The sequence below is a fragment of the Lissotriton helveticus genome, chromosome 11, assembly GCF_964261635.1.
Source record: "Lissotriton helveticus chromosome 11, aLisHel1.1, whole genome shotgun sequence".
Lineage (NCBI taxonomy): Eukaryota > Metazoa > Chordata > Amphibia > Caudata > Salamandridae > Lissotriton > Lissotriton helveticus.
Genome location: NC_136072.1, coordinates 33,638,185 through 33,657,124, shown reverse-complemented (window position 1 = coordinate 33,657,124; position 18,940 = coordinate 33,638,185). Strand labels below are relative to the sequence as shown.

Here is an 18,940-nt window from a genome sequence, read left to right as displayed (position 1 = left end):
CATCAAAAGACACCAATCAAGGCAAGTCAACTTATTGGAAGCGCAATCAAAAAAGAAGTCGCAAACCCAAACAAAATCAGTGATCAATCTCACAAACTTGGTACTCACACCAGCAGAAACAGCAGTACTAAGCTTAGGACTTTCATACTGTCCGCCTTGTAACATGAACTATGCGGACACACGAATGGATCTTTATAAATTCACGAGGAAATTAAAACTTAAAAAATTCTTCGAGTTGCATCCAAAAGATCCTTTGCCATCATCAATAACATCGAGTCCAACCTTCCAGAGTACCCAAAGCCAAGCCACCTTTAATACCATATGGGACTTACAACAACAATCCTCTGCGGGCAACTTGAGTGAAGTCCCACTTGCTTCCATTGGGAGTTTAACAACATCTTTTAAGCCCAAATCTACGTTCCAGCCAATTATGGCCCATGACAATTTGGATTCTTTTCAAGAGATGGTGGTGAATGATATCAAACAACTATACACCACTATCAACAAAAAGAAATTTCAAATTTCCAAACAAAACCAGTGTTACTACCAACTGACCAAGAAATTAAGATCCAATAATGACATCATTGTGAAAGAGGCAGACAAGGGCGGAAATGTCGTCCTTTGGCCGAGAAAGATGTATCTTGATCAAGCGGAATTGCAACTCAACGATATATCATGCTACCGCAGGAGTAACATTCAAATTGTGAAGAATTCATGGATGGAACAAACCAACAAACTTCAGATTTGGCGAAGTGCAGGGCTTTTATCGCATGAGGAGTTTAGATACCTCAAAAAAGAACATCCGGTAATTCCCTCCTTCTATCTACTCCCCAAAGTGCATAAGGACAGTTCAACACCGCCCGGACGCCCGATTATTTCGGCAATAGATAGTTCCTTGGAACATGTATCCAAATACATTGATTATTTTCTTCAGTCCCATGTCAGGAACTTGGGTTCTTTTGTGAAGGACTCTTTTGATTTCCTGGCCAAACTTGCAGATTTCGCATGGGATGATGATATGGTACTCATGACTTTGGATGTTTCATCCCTCTATACATCTATTAGGCATGTGGACGGTCTTAAAGCCTTGGAGCATTACCTCAACAAAGATCTACCTCATCCAATTGCACATAGCAAAATGTTGATTGAAATGACCAAGATGTGCTTGGAACAGAATTTTTTCATTTTTCATGGCGCAATCTATCATCAGATAAGGGGTGTGGCAATGGGGGCCTGCTTCTCTCCCAGCTACGCGTGTTTACACGTGGGGCTGTGGGAGGAGCAGGTCTTGGCTACTGAATACCATGAGACTTTGTGTAATAACATCTCCCTTTATCTTCGCTATATCGATGATGTCTTTATTATTTGGAGAGGTAGCCAGGATGATGCCAGGGCTTTTGTTAATTTGATCAATGTGAATAGTGTTAACCTTAACTTCACTGCAACTGTAAGTTCTGACGTGATTTGCTTTTTGGATGTGGAGGTCTTTGTGAAAGATTCTACCCTGAATACTAGGCTCTATCGGAAACCGAGTGCTGGTAATACCATACTACACTCAAATAGTCAACATCCCGCCCACTTGATTCGAAGCATTCCTTTCGGGGAAATGCTTCGAATCCGGCGTATTTGCAGCACGGATGCCGAATGTGCTATTGCACAAGAGGCATGCAAGGAACGTTTCCTTGAAAGGGGCTATTCTTTAGATGTTATTACGAAAGCTATGCGTCGTTCTAACTCTACAAGCAGGCAAGAGGCTCTTATTCCCAAATCTATGAGAGATGACATGGTGAACTCCATTTCAAGAGAGGGACAAATGAGTGCTCCACGACTCATTTTAGCTTTTAATCGTCAACATGGAGCTTTACGTAAAATCGTAAATAAAAACTGGAATTTGGTCCGCAGTGACCCCATTATCGGTCCTGACATTGGCACCAAACCCATCCTGACTTTCAGGAAGTCCCCTTCCATGTCTAAAACTTTGGTGAGCAACACCTTAGAGCCCAAGATCTCTACAACTTGGGGAGCATTAAGAAAGGGTTTCAAAATATGCCCTCAATGTAAAGCCTGCCGTCAGGGCACCAACAGAACCCATTTCCAAAGCCCCTTCCTACAACATCCTACTCCCATTACTAAATGGTTGAATTGCAAAACTGAGTTTGCTATTTATGTGTTGGAGTGCCCCTGTGGGCTCCAGTATGTGGGCAGCACTAAGCTGCCCGCCCACAGGCGCATTCTCCAGCACTTGCGAGCAATAACGGGGCACGACCAGAGCTACCCGGTTGCCCGGCACTTTCAGGAGAAACACCTTGGTGTCCCTGATAAACTCCAATATTTCCTCATTGACTGCGTTGAACCCTCAAGGAGAGGAGGTGACCGTGAGGCCAAACTCCGTCTTCTTGAGACAAGATACATCTTGGAGCTCAATACCAAGCATCCAAACGGTCTCAATGATAGAGAAGATCTTTACACATGTCTATAGGATTTTTGGAGTTTCCTATCATAGTCCTGTCTGGTTACATTTAACTCATTGATCTATGTATATATTTCCCCTTTTTTCTGTATCATGTAACTGTATTCAATGATGAATTGATGTTTTTTAGAATGATTGAGTTTGTTGGCACATGTTTTTTAATATTGGACTTTTTTAATGACTATCAGCACTTTAATGATCTTTGCACTATTTTCCTCTTTGCACTTTTTTGACTATTCCAGTCTTTGCTAATGTGACATGCCCACTTGGGCTCTATCCCAGAAAAATTAATCATCAAAGGCATATTGACTAAACGCAACTGCATTTGATTGAAGAGCGATTGTTTTTTAAAAAGAGGGGCTTTTTTATATGTAAAGCGAACATTAGTTGTACATAGATGATGTTAATTATCATGTGAATATATCAATTTGTTTGCTCCTTTTTCTCATATGAACTTTTCCCATTTAAACACGCTCTTCTTTCTAAAAATGTCGGGTTATATGACTTTTTGGAATGTGCATATGGTCATTTAGATTTGTGGTTCATTGTAACCACCCTTTGACTATTTCCTGCACTGCAGCGACGTTTCATTTGTATAGTATGTTGTCTATGCCTATGATTTCATTAATTGCACTGTCACTTTAAATAGCTTCAGCAAGCTTGTGTAGTTTGTCATGTGATCAAGCCTCCCTGGAGGCGAAACGCGTCATGGCGGCAGCGCTGGCTTTATTGGAATACATTTTCTTCGCACCAGCAATCTTTGGGTCGGCTCTTTGTTGTGGAATACAGGAGGTGAGCTTTTGGCTTACCAGAAGCAACAACTTGTGGAATATATATTTATATATATATATATATTTCAACAGAAGTTCCCCGCCTCGAGGGAACAATGGAGTCGCAAAATAAACAGAGTCCAGAGAACCACTGCAATATATTTCTTGGGTGGTTTATTTATCCATGGGGTCAAAAACAAAATAACCAACGCGTTTCGACAGCGTCCGCTGTCTTGATCACGGTCAGTTTGTGTGGGTGTGCTCACATATTTCAATTATTCGACCATTTCCTGAAACCTGAGTCACGCCCCTTAATGGGTGTGTTCAAAAGTCATTCAGTTTGGGATTATGGGACATGTAGTTAATTTCAATTGTTTCCACGTTATGGCATATAACATACATTTTTAATTCCCACAATTCTTAATATATGTTTACAGAATTGGATGAGTCATAATTGTGTCTACATACTGCCCCTCCAGTGGGCCTAATTATATTAACCAAGGTGAGCCAAAAATTGTCCAAAGTGAGGGAATGTAAAGTGAATTAAAATTAAGGGAATAAGGAAAATTATAATGTTAAAATTACTGTAACATGATAGGCGGATTGATTGGAACACAATATTTACATTTTGTTATGCTTTGAAGTTCTTAGAGATGTATATACAATTCTTCCGATTGATTCAAGCCCAATGGGGTCATTGTCTTTGTTGCTTTCCATAGGCCTGTTTGTATCTGCTTTCCATAGGCCTGTTTGGACAAATTTTGGCTCACCTTGGTTAATATAATTGGGCCCACTGGAGGGCAGTATGTAGACACAATTATGACTCATCCAATTCTGTAAACATATATTAAGAATTGTGGGAATTAAATATTTATGTTATATGCCATAACGTGGAAACAATTGAAATTAACTACATGTCCCATAATCCCAAACTGAATGACTTTTGAACACACCCATTAAGGGGCGTGACTCAGGTTTCAGGAAATTGTCGAATAATTGAAATATGTGAGCACACCCACACAAACGGACCGTGATCAAGACAGCGGACACTGTCGAAACGCGTTGGTTATTTTGTTTTTGACCCCATGGATAAATAAACCACCCAAGAAATATATTGCAGTGGTTCTCTGGACTCTGTTTATTTTGCGACTACTTTTCATGGTATATCAATGCATAGCCGGTGCATGGACCCACATGCACCCGCCAGAGGGTGGGCTGATTATCTATATATCTTTGAGACACCTTAAACACAATTTTAACTTTCAGTAATTTTGCAATATTTGTGAAGGTCTTATATTGCAAGAATTTAATCGAGTGGATTATACATAGGCATTGGATGGATGAAAAAAGATCATGAATTTCTGCCTTTAATTTTAAAATATGCACGTACATGTATGTAAAATTTTGAATACGTGCTGATACTGTGTAATATTTTGCAAAGCATGTGTTTGGAAGTATCCAATCCATATGACTCCCTCTTGATTGGATGCAAAGGCCAAAGTGAAGCTGGTTCAATGTTTAGAGTGATAGAAAGTGCATACTCTGAGATTCAAGAGAAAGGGATTGAGCTCCCTATAAGCAGACAACGACTGGCTTTTTTTAGTTTTAATTTGTATGGTCTGACTTGACAGCACAGCTGTTGCCAAACAATTATGTGATGATCACTAGAGAGAGGTTTTGACTCTGCCCACATGTATAGAGCAAGGAGTACATTTTTGGATTGGGCAAATGTTGTTTGCTTCCACACAAAAGTGCTTGCCCTCCATGCAGCTGTCATAATTTTTTTTATTTATCCACCTGCCTGAGCTTGAACTATCAGGGGCGTACACATGACACTGTAATGCTGTAAAGGTGTCTTAGATAACTAGATAATGTATGTTAATTTTTTTCCTCTGGAAGCAGTACAGCTGGGAGGAGGCCAATCATCAACCTATATGGATGTTTAGGTCTGACTTGATATTGCAACCGTCACCTGACATTTTAACCTACACCAATATTACTTCCAATTTCCTTACTTCCACACAAATACATATCCTTTCCCATGCTATATACTTGGGATGCTTCAGATTAGCATACAACATCACTTTAAAGCTAGTCCTATTGGCATGGCAAATGCTTGTCTCCTTAGGTTTGGACAATAAAGAATGCAGCTCATATATGATATTGCTATATCATCCTGGTGGTAGGATATGCAGAGGACAATTGAAAAGTAAATTTGCTGGACAGAAATAAGACACAGGATGTTGGTTGCTTGTTGTACACCAACAGCTCACCTCTTCCTCCTACAGTATTACTGTACGCATTATTCTTCTGACCTGATCTCATGTTGCTAATCTTTATCAACAAATGATTAAATAACATGACTTTTACATTAAAGGGGCCATCCAGTGTAAATAAATACCACAGTTCAATTTACCCAGACCTGCACCTCAAACAATCACCCACAAGAAGCATTCCTTAATGTTGCTGTGTTTGATGACATCAGGTTGGGTTTTGAGGCACACTGTGACATCATTTAACAGATGGCCCTCTGAGAATGCCTATTGTATGAGATCTTGGGTGAATGTATGGAAAACATTTTGGAAGGTGAATACATGTGGCAATAAGTTGGGAAAAAACAGTTTCTCCAGTAATTGATTATTCCTTATGGACAAATGTGAAAGACTACACTAATTCTGCATCCCTGAAGTAATGAACGCTGCATTAAATTTTAGAACCCAATTTATTGCACAGTTTATGATGGAGCTCATAGAGTTTCATGCAGAAAGTGGAGACTTTTCCATTACCACCAGACTCTACGTCAGCCGATGAGCCTACAAATTAAGACACCATTCTAAATATCATGTGCCTGCATGAATAAACTCACCAGGGGCGGCTATTCCGTAACGGCAGAGGAGCGTCGCCCCACTGAGTCAGTCAGCGGAAAATAAAATGAAAATATAACAATATTATAATGTTATTTTTGCTAACTGACTGAGCCAAGGAGTCTTGGGCTGGGCATGGCAGGGAGGAGTGTGCACTGTAAAGTGTGCATGTTGGTTTAGCCAGCCGTCCTATGGCGGCCAAACAAACATGCACACTTAGAACCCAGCTGTTTTACAGAGGGGGGTTGGAGAAATGCCACAAGCATTAAGGCACTGTCTGAGTGGCAAATGAGGCAGCTCAGATGAATCCCAGTGCAGCGTCTGGATTGGGGGCGGAGCCTGTGCTGGTGTCCCAGGGCCTGCTGGGACATCATCAGGAGGGAAGAGGAGCAGAAATGCATCATTGGCAGGACAGGTCATTTTGTCTATCATTATATCTCCCTTACCACCCGCTCCCCGCCACCCCACTGGAGTGTTTTGGTGGCCGCCACTGAAACTCACCTGCATCACCAGTGACGGTGCTCAATGACTCCTCCGTCTTTGCATTTAGAGGAATCTTGGAGTCTGATATAGAACTGCTCAGGAGTGTAGAGTTGTTATTTGTGGGTGCTGGGCCAGTGACTGTGGTTGCACCTGGAGGACTCTGAAGAGCATGCATCGAATGACTTGATCCTGTTACCGTTGCTTGGCGTCCTGTAGAGGCTGACATGGGAGGCGTCGTGGACATGCTTTGATGGGTAGATGTGGGTGAATTTTTTCTTGACAGAGCAGTAGAACGTGTAGTCGCGTATGAAGAATGCAACGTTGTGGCTTCTTGTTTCAGTGGGGTTGGCACTAAGGTGGAATGGTTCTGCTTCTCATCAGTAGATGCAGAAAGCCTTTTCCTGCGCGTCTTAGGACCACCAACTGAGCTGGATCCAGTTTTCACCAGTGAGATGTCCTTGGGTGTAGTAGTAGAGTCAGAGGTCATTGTCATGCCAGCAGTTGTCGTAGTTGTTGCACTGGTCAATGTTTGTGCCAAACTTATCTTCCTACTTGAACGGGTTGGTCGCACATAGACAGCTGTAGATGTGCTTGTGTCATTAATGGGCCCTTGGGCTGCACCTACAGAGGTTGACTTGGTTGATGAGGAATTCTTAGGCTTTGCATGTACCAAAGCGCTTTGACTTATCATAAGTACAGTGACAACAGCTAACGCCTGCGAATGGCTTTTCTGTACATGTTTTTGAGTGATCGGTGAAGCTCCTGAGGCTGACAATGTTGTTTCATCTTTGGGATGCATTAATGTAGAAGTTGTATTGTGCACTGATTTTATTTTTGTATTAGTAGCTTTCTCAGGTACAGGTGTTAGGGTATGAGATGAGTTTCTTACAGGGGGTGATCCCTCACTGGTCTGGGTTAGGAACATCGTGGTAGCAGAAACGTCTAAAGAAGAAAAAGGAATAAGGGTCACAAAATATATAAAAATCAAAGTATATACAATAAGTATCAAAGCCCTTTTTACACAGCATTCCCAGTTGTATTATTTATAGCTTGAAAAATACTGTTTTCTATTACATGACTCATAATGATTTTATATGTAGGCAATATAGAAAATTCAGTGGACAGGTATGTCTTTTAAAAGAGGGTATAGCCTTTCATGTCTCAATTTCAGCAATAATCTTGTTGTTCTCATTTTAATCCATCTTATTCTATTTCAAACAAAACAAATCATACGTATGCAACTCTTCTGTGTTTTCATGTGCAACTTGGTGTTTCCTGTGCAAAAGTTATTCAAAATGTAATTCCTATATTTGTATGAATGATGCTGTCATCCAAACTCAAAAACCCAATGCATTTTGAGAAAGGTCCCTTCATCAAGGGTAACTGTATGTATGCATGAATGAATGAGTGGTCCGATTGAGCTCAACGATTGCCCGGAGGCCTCTTGGTGTTATGCAAATCTGGGGACGGTGGAGCTGAGTTATTATTATTATTAAGAGAGAGGGTCTCATTTATGAAAAGTGTTGTAACGCTGACTTTTCAGTTCACCCTCCTTGCAACGTCATGGATGTGCCATATTTACTGTATGGCGCTCCATGTCATAAGGATTTACAGAAACATTAGTAATTCTGACATATCTGTAGGCACAAAAATGGTGCATTGCTGTAGTGTCTGAAAACAGACGCACTCTTTCTGGTGTCCAGCAAAGTTTCATTTGACATTGGGCAAGCCCCAGGTGAAAGGCACTGCATCATCCCCTATTCCTGCTTCAAGCAGGCGTAAGGATTTCTGCACTGACAAGTGAAGTGTCGCTGTGGTCGCGTGGCCTGGCTGAGGACCAAGATAGCCGCTCGAGCCTGAAGCTCCGGAGATCACGCTGACATTCAATAGCCTTCCTTGGTGCCTAGATTCCACGTTTGGTGCCACTTCACGAAAAGGCGTGCCTTGATAACCCACATTGATGACCTGCTCTGCTTCCACCTGAAAAGTGGCAGCGTGGTGTTGCGATCAGTTGCAATCGCAGCCTGACACGGACCTCAGAGGCCCTCCGACAACAGGGTATGCAGGATCACAGTCACACCTACCAGCTGCCCCATAATTGAGGCTGCGGTTTGCTGCAGGGCTTCATTGAGCAGGTCTCGGAGGTGTGGCCTCACTGCTGGAGGTGATGGCAGCCAGTCCACATATCCTACTGGATTCTGGGCTGCGGCGGTGAGTGAATTAAACCAATATTAGCATGATGCCTGCCAGTCCCTTACCTGTCGCATAGACAGTGACAGACGTCTCTGCACTGCTGACTCTGCGACGGTCGGAGCTGCGCAGAGTTGACTGCTTGGATGCCCCTGCGGCCATCCGCACGTGCTCCCCATGGTGCAGCAGTGGTTCTGCTCCCTGTCACACAGTTGCCCAGTGCTGCTGCTGCAGCCGCTAGTTGTGCAGCTACGCTGCTTACTGCTCTGGCAGAACAGGGGGGGCCTTTCCCCTTGATGTGTGCTCCTACCTAGCATGCTCCACATGATCCTACCAAGCGCATGATCTCTGACACACAGCTACTTCTGAGCAGCTCTCTGTGCTATTGCAGCACCTTCAAATGCACTAAGAGACTGTGCCTGTGCTTTGCAGACTACCTACTAACTACACCCATGACTGTGACAATGCGCTGGTGTGCTCACCCCCCTCTGCCTGCCTGGCATCCTCCACGCCTTTCTTGCTTACCACTGATACAAGGCCCCGGCTGCATACATCTCCAATGGAGCGTAACGATCCCCGGCAGCGCCCACTCTCATTCGATACCGCTAAAACTCCCTGATGGGGAGATGGGGGCTCTCAGGGGGTAGCCACTGGATAATCGGGGTCGGACATCCCGCATTGGAGGGCACGGCGGCCATCTTGGCTGAATTGAAAGCTGGCTTCCAGTCAGTCCACTCCTGCCTTGGCACGTCCATAACCAGGCATGAGCAGCGTGATAAACATGAGACACGCATCAGTACGACCTCGAAGATGAGGGCCCTATAACCACTAAACCTATTGATAAAATTAAGAAAATCCTCATGACGGTAGCTGCTAAAGCCAAAGATTTGCCGGAATAGCAAAATTCACAACATCGGCTGCATGAACAGCTATGTGGAGCATCTACTTGAGAACCTCTTTGGCAGGAAAGCATTCTTGTCCATGGTTGTGGTTGAGAGAGCTCAGTGAACCCTTGGCCCATGACCAATAACTGCCACACCATCTTGTTTGATCATTACCATGCTTTTCAATTATCATGATTGAGAAACTGTTCTGCGACTCGCCCGCGACAAGGACCAACCACAATACCTGGGTATGACTATCCTTTTCTCCTGACTTCACTCAATTGTGCAAGAGGTAAGCTCAAATTGACTGACATTAAGCATACACTCCAGAAAGCTAACATGCGCTACATCATTCTATACGGGATGCAACTGCGCATCCAATTTAATTGCAAATCTCAAAGCTTCGACTCTCCTGCTGATGCCGTTCACTTCTGTAAGCATGTGAGACCTGGGTTGAAGGGGGGTGGATCCGTTTCCTCCCCCACCCATTCCAAAAAGTGCTTGTGATACTGCATTTTTCTCCATACGATTACCAGCGTGCCTAAGCACTTGACTGGTCATTCCTGGATTGGTGTGATCAATCATGGACTCTGCCGCCTCTGCACTCTATCTACCAGCCCTACTCATGTTTCAGATAAGGCTACCTACTCCTCTGCCGAGTTTATAGTCAATGGGCATTCTCCTTTGAGTGTTGCCCTCCCCCAAGGATTACGCTGGAGCGCAAGGCCCTACCGGGATGTACCACCTAAGGCTCTACTTAAAATGGGATTGGCCCTAACCATGAAGAGTCTTGTAGGCCTTAGACAAGGCCTTGAAAATAATGCACTCCCTGAATAGGAGGCAGTGAAATTCCCAGCTGGAATTTTCAAAATATCAAGAGGAACCGAGCAGCAGCATTCTGGAGAGTTTTCATTTTGTTTAATGAACCCTTGAGCAGGTCTAGGTAAAGCCTATTGCAGTAGTCAAGTCTGGCTAGCACAAGTGAAATGACTACTGCATTTAGAAAATCAAAGGGTAAGAACTGTTCAATCTTCTTAATCACTCTGAGAGCATAAGAGGAGGATGAGGTGACCCTATTTACTTGATCTTTATATTTTAACTCCCTGATCATAAACACCCCCAGAATTTTTACTTTCGATACAGGGGTGGGAAATGATCCTAACTCAGGCGGGCACCAGGATGGGGACCGCAATTACAGGCTCTTCCCAAGCATAATAACCTCTTTCTTTGATGAATTTAACTTTAAGCAATTACAATCCATCCATTTGCTTACTGAGCTCATGCAGTTGCTAAATACACCGCTGGAATGAACATCATTTTTGGCAAGGGAAAATTCAATTTTTACCGGCAGCATATGATGCTAATGACAGGCCAAATGATTATATGACGGCGGTCTGAGGTGTTACGTATAGATTGAAGACTGTGGGACTCAGTGATGATCGCTGAGGGATACCAGAGGGTAGAGAATAAGATCCTAAGGTGAACTCCCCCAGGGTCGCTGGCCAGAAAGGAATGACTGTAATAGGGCCAGCGTAGGACCCTCTATCCCGAGTTCTCGCATGCGGTCAAACAAAAGCTCATGGTTGACCGTATCGAAGGCCACTGACAGATCCAGCAAGATGAGGGCTGCACTTCCGCCCCATCCAGAATCACTCTAATTTCCCCAGTGGCCAAAATAAGCTGTGTCCCTGTCTAAAGCTGAACTGAGTATCATCAAGGAGATGATTTTTATCTATGAACGAGGCCAGTTGCAAATTCTTTACCTTTTCTACCAGTTTGGCTGGATAGGGAAGCTATATAGGACAGTAATTATTCAAATTCACAACGTTAAGATTGGATTTTTTCAGTAATGGGAGAACTGATGCTTGCGGCAAAAGGGGTAGGAAAGACTCCTGTCTAAAATATAGCAGTCTTCCAGGCACATGCATCAAGGTAGGATTTTGTGAGTCCTTAATTGCGATACTTAAGGAATCGCAATTAAGGACTCGCAAAAGCCTATACATGTAGGAATCGCTATAAAAATAGCGATTGCTACACATTCCTTATTTGCGACTCGGAAATAAGGAACGGCTTCCCATTCATTCCTATGGGCCTACAGACCCATAGGAATGAATGGGAAATTGCATGCGCAATTTACGAGTACCAATAGGTCCTCGCAAATTGCGCATGCAATTTCAGGGTGCAAGGGTGTCAAAAGGACACCCTGTTGCATCCCTGAAATTGATCTGTGCACATATGTTGTGCATACACAGGCCCTAAGGGCATGTGTGTGCGCAACATGAAACTTTGACAAATGTACAAAAGTGCATTTTTCAAAGTTTTTGCAAATTACCATGAAGTTCAACTTCATGGTAATTTGCACCCCCTATTAGAGAAATCGCGAATTATTTTACTTTCATGCATTGCATTCAAGGAATCTCAATTTGCGATTCCTTAAATGCAATCGCAATTTAAGCAATCTCTAAATTGCGATTTTTGCATTTGGGATGATGCATCCCAAATGCAAAAATACCGGTGGCAAAGGGGCAGTTTCTGAGAATCTGCCCGTTTGTGACCGGATTTTCTTTTGATGCATGTGCCTGTACATTTTTATCAGATGTAACGTTACCGCCTTGGGATGGGATGAATGGGAAATTGAATGAATGGGAAATTGCATGCGCAATTTACGAGTACCAATAGGTCCTCGCAAATTGCGCATGCAATTTCAGGGTGCAAGGGTGTCAAAAGGACACCCTGTTGCATCCCTGTGGTATATAAATAAATAATACCGGATCTAGGTTTGTCTGGACATAGCAATAACAGATAGCTCAATAAATAAGAGTCAAGATTCGAGGTAGTAGGAGTTTGCAGGTTTAATACAGCATAAAGGACAGGAACAGGACAACCTGCACGGGAACAGGATGGCAGCGCTGCCGGGGGCAGGATCAGAATCGGCACAAGGGAATGGGGTAACATTTAATAGCAGTGCACAAGCATATATATTAAAACAGTTGCATTACAATACATATGATAGGCGGAGCAGTGGGTGTGGTCAATAGCAGTCGCGAAAGATAAGGGTGAAAATGGGTGCAACAGGGGCGTATACATAGACATGTGATGCAAACGTAACAGAATATGTCATAAATGGGGCGGAAACATGGAGGGGGCTACCTAAGGAGCCGGGACCTCTAACCTAATGGTGCGCGCAAACTGTCAATGACGTGTTACTAGGAGAAGCTGGGGGCTATGAACTCTGTGCTAGGAGTAGAGACTGAAGTCTGGAGAGTCAGGGCGACATGTACCTAAACAGTATCTAGTATCTGATGTTTAGAGAACATGTTGATATAAACTAAGAGTCAGGAGGGGAGAGGCTAATGGACTCTAAGACTGGAGCATGCATTATTCTACATGTAGTGCGTGATGAAGAATATTAAATGACCATTAAATGCAGTATTTCTCTTACATGGAGACGTAAAGGCTAGACAATGATGGAAACTATTGATGCGATTCAGTAGCTTAGGAATGCAGAGAAGGAGGGCAGGACTGATAACTAGAATCATAACATACTCTTGGCAGACTCAGAGGCAGAGCCAGGCCGAGCCGGGCACTGCGAGGCAGGAAGTAAGTGAAGGGTCGAGGATACAGGTGGGGGCTGTATCGCTCCTCAGCGAGGACTCAGAAGACAGGAGCTGAATCTGGTGTCCGGGCCCTTTTGAGGCCTAGAAACGGGAACTTTACAATGAAATAACGTGCACACTGAGAAACGTGGCAACGTAACTTTACATAGGCCTGATACTCGTAGCTTTCACGAGAACTGGAAACTGGCATACTAGTGAAGGACACAACTATAATTGCGTCTTTAATCAAACATGGGGAATACATATGCATATTTAATCATGCACACATAACATAAGATGGAGGACACGTAGGGACACAGAACATGACAAAATTTACTTTTCCACATTCCCTCCTTGTCACTACGTTTCCTTCAGGAAACATCAATACTCATGATACCATGTATCATTTCATACAGTATCATTTGCTCGTCTCGAGTTTTCTTGGAACTGGATTTAGGACGGGACTTGGGACTAGGAACACATGATGTAGCACAAATGCCGCAAATCGCAGGGCCACATTGTAAACAGAGGCAGCAACTGAATATGATCGCTACTGCAATACCCAGAAATGACAATACTTTCCATCCCCAGGCGGAAATTATATTCCAGAACCAACCGGACCATGTCCAGGTGCCTGGATCTTGGTGTAACATATGGGCAATTTTATGGAGTCTGGTAATAGCTGAATAAACAGACGGTGCGTTATTAGGAATGAAAATGCAGCAACTAGATCCGATGACTCTACAGGCCCCGCCCCTATCGGCCAGTATGACGTCAAGGACGAGACGATTCTGGAGCACGACAATTCTCATAAAGGATTGTTCTTCGGTTAAGTTACCTAGAGCAGAAGTAGTCTCAATCACTACTGCTTCAAGTGTTCTGGTTAATCTACGTATCAGTTTACTATTTACAACAGTACCTAAGTAGGGGAAGACACCTTTATTGATATCTATGTATTGTTCTAGAGCAGTTTCAGTATAATCGACAATCGGGAAATTTCTCTTGTGTCTAGTATGTACTAGGAGGGAATTCCTATGATAGTCAGGTGGGGCTAGGAAAACTGGTGGCAGTAGGAAGGCAATGTAACATGTACCATCCCAATCAAGGGGCAGACGAACATATGCGGTCTGACCACAAACAAAATAAGAATGACGTGAAGCTTTGAAAATAGATTTCCTACTGTCACTATACTTGATAATAGTAGTACAATCACTATGGCCTACATGTATGGAACCATTATTTCGGACACATAATTCACCTTTGACTGGTAGTACTGAAATAGCAGGTAAGTCTGGAGTAGAATCAGACTGAACATTCAGGACCATAAAACTCGAAGAATAATTACCCAAATTATAAACTTCATTTTCTAGATCTAACCCTGTTCTGTGGGGAAGACCTTGCTTGTCTGGGAAACATGTACTGTTCAGAAAAGACATATCTGTTGAGGATGACGTTAACGTGGACCATGCTCCACACGAACCATTATGTGAAAATGGATAAGGAAAGAGTGGCAGAACTCCCTTCGGTGTCTGGAAAGGGGGGAGTCGACCACACACCCAACAATTTGTGGCATTGCTGGTCTGGTGTGAATAATGTAACATGCGGATAAAAGAGTTATTACGCATAGCAAGACGATATGAGAGTTCATGAGGAGGCAGATCACTAAACGTGTGCTCAACTGTAACATTAGCAGACTTATTTACATGAGAAACTGAAAAATACAAATAAAATGCATAACTGGTGCAGGAAATTATAATGCTGAAATATAGCAGAAAACATAAAATAATAGTGCAACTTCTAGAGTTCTCACTAACTCTCTCTCTGTGGGGGTCTATTATATACATGTCAGAAACCGGTCTAACCGTTTCACCTAGGGGAGGACTTAGACAATCAAACTGGCTGACTTATTTTACTAGACCTTAGTTTAAGCTTATACTCCTGTTGCGGAGTTTTCTCTAACAGGGAAGGGTTCGTAGCAATGTCTTTTGCGGGACAGTCCTTAAGAATATTACTTTGGCAGTCTTTAAGATCCTCGGAAATGTTCTTTGAAACAGGTTTCAATCCAAAAAATCTTTTCACATGAGACAGATGCTCCCAGCCCTTCCTGCCTTCCAGCTTGACGGCAGTACGGGTGGCCAGGAGGACCTGTCGGGGTTCCTTCCAGCGAGGCTCCAGCGGACTTGAACGATCAAAATTTCGGACAAGAACCATGGATCCGGGAACGATTTCATGCGGTGCCACCTCGGTATTGTCTGGAAATGCGGCAGCAACCTGTGAACGACAAGAGTGTAGGGCAGACATCAAGGAAGCTAGGTAATCTGTCAGCATATTACTTGAAACATCGGTAATACTTCGAGGTCTAGGTGTACCCCACATGTTAGGGGGGCGGCCGAATACGACCTCATAAGGGGACAGACCTGATCTGGAATGTGCGACCATGCGCATATAAAATAGGGCAACTGGCAGAGCTACTAGCCAGTCTACACCTTTCTCTTTGCATACTTTTGCAATTCGGATTTTCAGGGTCTGATTATGTCTCTCTACGAGACCGGCTGCTTCAGGATGGCGTACACAATGGAACTTCCACTGGTACCCTAACAAAAGGGAAATATGTTTCATGAGCTCAGATGAGAATGGCTGGCCGTTATCAGAATACACGACCCTAGGGAGTCCATAACGGGGGAAGAACTCACGAACCAACTGCTTGGCAGTGGTCGCGGCTGTGTAATCTGGGACTGGATATGCTTCTGTCCACCTGGACAAAGCGCATACAACTACGAGAACATACTTGAAACCTCGACATCGCTCCATCTGAATATAATCCATCTGGAGGACTTCAAAAGGGTGGTCAGGGGGCTGGAATCCACCTTGTTCCACCGGGACACTTTTACCTGGATTAAACTGGCAACATATCATACAGGTACGGACTTTCTGCTTGGCTGCAGCTCGTAAATGCTTGTTGAACCAAATGTTCTGGATACTATCTAACATAGCTTTTTCTCCTAAATGTGCTGGACTATGTGCGGTATTGATAATGACTTGAACCATAGAGTCGGGGAGAAACCATGTGGCTTTACCCTTCGTTACCCATCCCTGATCTGTCTGGACCCCTCCTTGTTCGGACCATTTCTTGATTTCCTCGGGAGTAGCATGTAACTGGATATCTATGACATCTTGAGTAGGGTCCTTAACTGTCATACAGGTAGTCAGATCTGGAGTGTATGTCGGTGTCTTATTTACTGGAACGTCTGGTGTCTGTGCTGTAAGCTTGGCTGTGCGATCTGCTAGATCATTACCTTGAGAAATAATGTCAGTAACTTTCGTATGTGCTTTGCATTTCATGATAGCAATAGATGTCGGTAAGTGTATGGCATCTAACAGAGCTTGAATAAGGAGACCATGCTGAATCTTGGTTCCATGAGAAGTCATGAAACCTCTCTCCTGCCAGAGCACTCCGAAGTCGTGTACGACTCCGAATGCATAACGTGAATCTGTGTAAACATTAACTTTCAGATTCTTGGCGTGTATGCAGGCTTGTGTCAGAGCAACTAGCTCTGCTGCTTGAGCAGACAGGGTGTCAATACGGTGTGTTTCAATAACTTCAGTGTCAGTAGTCACTGCATACGCGGCTACTAGTTCTCCTGTACTTGTTCTCATACATGAACCATCCACATAAAGTGTCAGGTCTGGATCTGGTAAAGGAATATCTGTCAGATCTTGTCTTGGCTTAGTCATAATATTAACTACTTCCACACAGTCGTGTGTGGCAGGATTTGAATTTACTGACGGTAACAGTGTGGCAGGATTTAGAACGTTGCAGCGTCTGATTTCTATGTGTGGCTGGAACAGTGTCAGTTCATAACCTGTTAAACGTGCAATTGTCAAGTGCTGAGTCTGTGTTCGGTTTAAAAGAACTTCCACGGAGTGTGGAACTTGTACTGTCAAGGAATGTCCTAATACTATGGAATCACTTTGTCTGATAGCTAGTGCTGTGGCTGCAACTGACTTGAGGCACGCAGGCAGAGCCTGGGCTACAGGATCTAATGTGCTCGAAAAATAAGCACAGGGCTTGTATTGTCCTGCTTGATCTTGTGTGAGAACAGATAATGCTGTACCTTCGCGTTCAGTGACAAAAAGTGTAAAAGGCTTACTGTAGTTCGGTGTTGCTAGAACTGGAGCTTGGCATAGAGCTTTCTTTAACTCATTAAAACTAAATGTATGTTCAGATGTCCAAGGGAGGACAGTCGATACGGCTGCCTCCTGTGTCGTTAACTGTATCAGTGGTTTAGCTAGAAATGCATACTGAGGAATCCATTGTCTGCAGTAAGAAGTGAGGCCGATAAAAGCACGTACCTCCTTCTGGGTCTTGGGCTGAGGAAGACTCGCTATTAACTGGATACGGTCGGGTGTCAACTGCCTACCCCTCTTGGACAGTAAGTGGCCTAAGTAGATCACTTGCTGGACACAGAATTGAAGCTTAGAAGGGGACACCTTGTGCCCCATCTCTGCTAGGAAATACAAGACTGTAAGGGATGCTCGCTCGCAAGCACGTTCAGAACGGGCTGTGATCAGTAGATCATCGACATACTGGAGCAGGGCAGTGTCAGTTGGCATGTGAATATTGTCTAGTTGTCTCTTAAGTGCTTGACTGTAAATACTTGGACTTTCTGTGAAACCTTGAGGAGCGCGTGTGAACATATAGCTCCTTCCATTTAAACAAAATCCGAAAAGAAACTGGCTGTCTGGATGAATGGGGACACTAAAAAATGCGTTCTTGAGGTCTATGACTGTAAAAAATGAGGCTTCAGAATCAATGGCTGTCAATAGGGAAGAGATATCTGGGACAACTGGGTACTGGGGAATAATACATTTATTAAGCTCTCGGAGATCAATCACTAATCGATATATTGGGGGTGCATTTGGATCAGTACGTTTCATGACTGGAATGATCGGAGAATTACATACATTGGAGTCAGTTTCTACAACTACTCCTTGAGCGATGAGCTCGTCAATAATTTTGGATAAGGCTGCTACAGCCTCAGGTGGCAATCTGTACTGTCTGATTCGTGGTAACACTACACCTGGTTTGAGAGTCACACGATGGGGTGTGATTTGCATGAAGCCAACATCAGTTGGACCTTGTGCCCATAGATGCTGCGGAACATTGGACAATCTCGGATCAAAATCTCGTAATACATAGTGACCCTTGAAGTCACGTAGGAACAGTCGTATTCCCTCGGGGTAACAACAAATAACTGCACCTAATTCTTTCAGTGTCTTAATGCCTAACAGATTTTCTGGACATGACTTCGTAAGTAACAGATCAGTAGTGCGGGACAATGGACCTACTTCTAGAGTAACTGGCTGAGATATCTCATTTACAATAGGCTTTCCTGAAAATCCAAGGGAAACATTTCTTGAGCCTGAGAGCGGAGCCCCTGGAACTTCGGCGTGACTAATGGTGGTCCTACTTGCCCCTGTATCAATCAAAAACTTTCTGTCTTTCCCTAATACTTGACTATGAACATAGGGACCCTCTTGATCTACAGGTATCTCGATGAGAGGCAAGCCTACCTCCCTCTCTAGGCTGTTTCATGAATACGGTTGATATTCTGGATACTCAGACTGTGCATACTGGTACATCTGCTGTGTAACATGTTGTGTCGCAGCAATAGGCTGCGGT

The 18,940-nt window shown here is 43.6% G+C and overlaps 1 protein-coding gene across 1 annotated transcript in view; it reads right to left on the bottom strand.

Moving 5' to 3' along the window:
• Positions 1-18,940, bottom strand: part of LOC144790640 (uncharacterized) — a 552,900-nt gene that overhangs the window by 373,501 nt on the left and 160,459 nt on the right. The window contains exon 6 of the mRNA XM_078665372.1: positions 6,606-7,529. Coding sequence (XP_078521498.1) covers positions 6,606-7,529 — 924 coding nt within the window. The remainder of the gene's footprint in view (positions 1-6,605; positions 7,530-18,940) is intronic.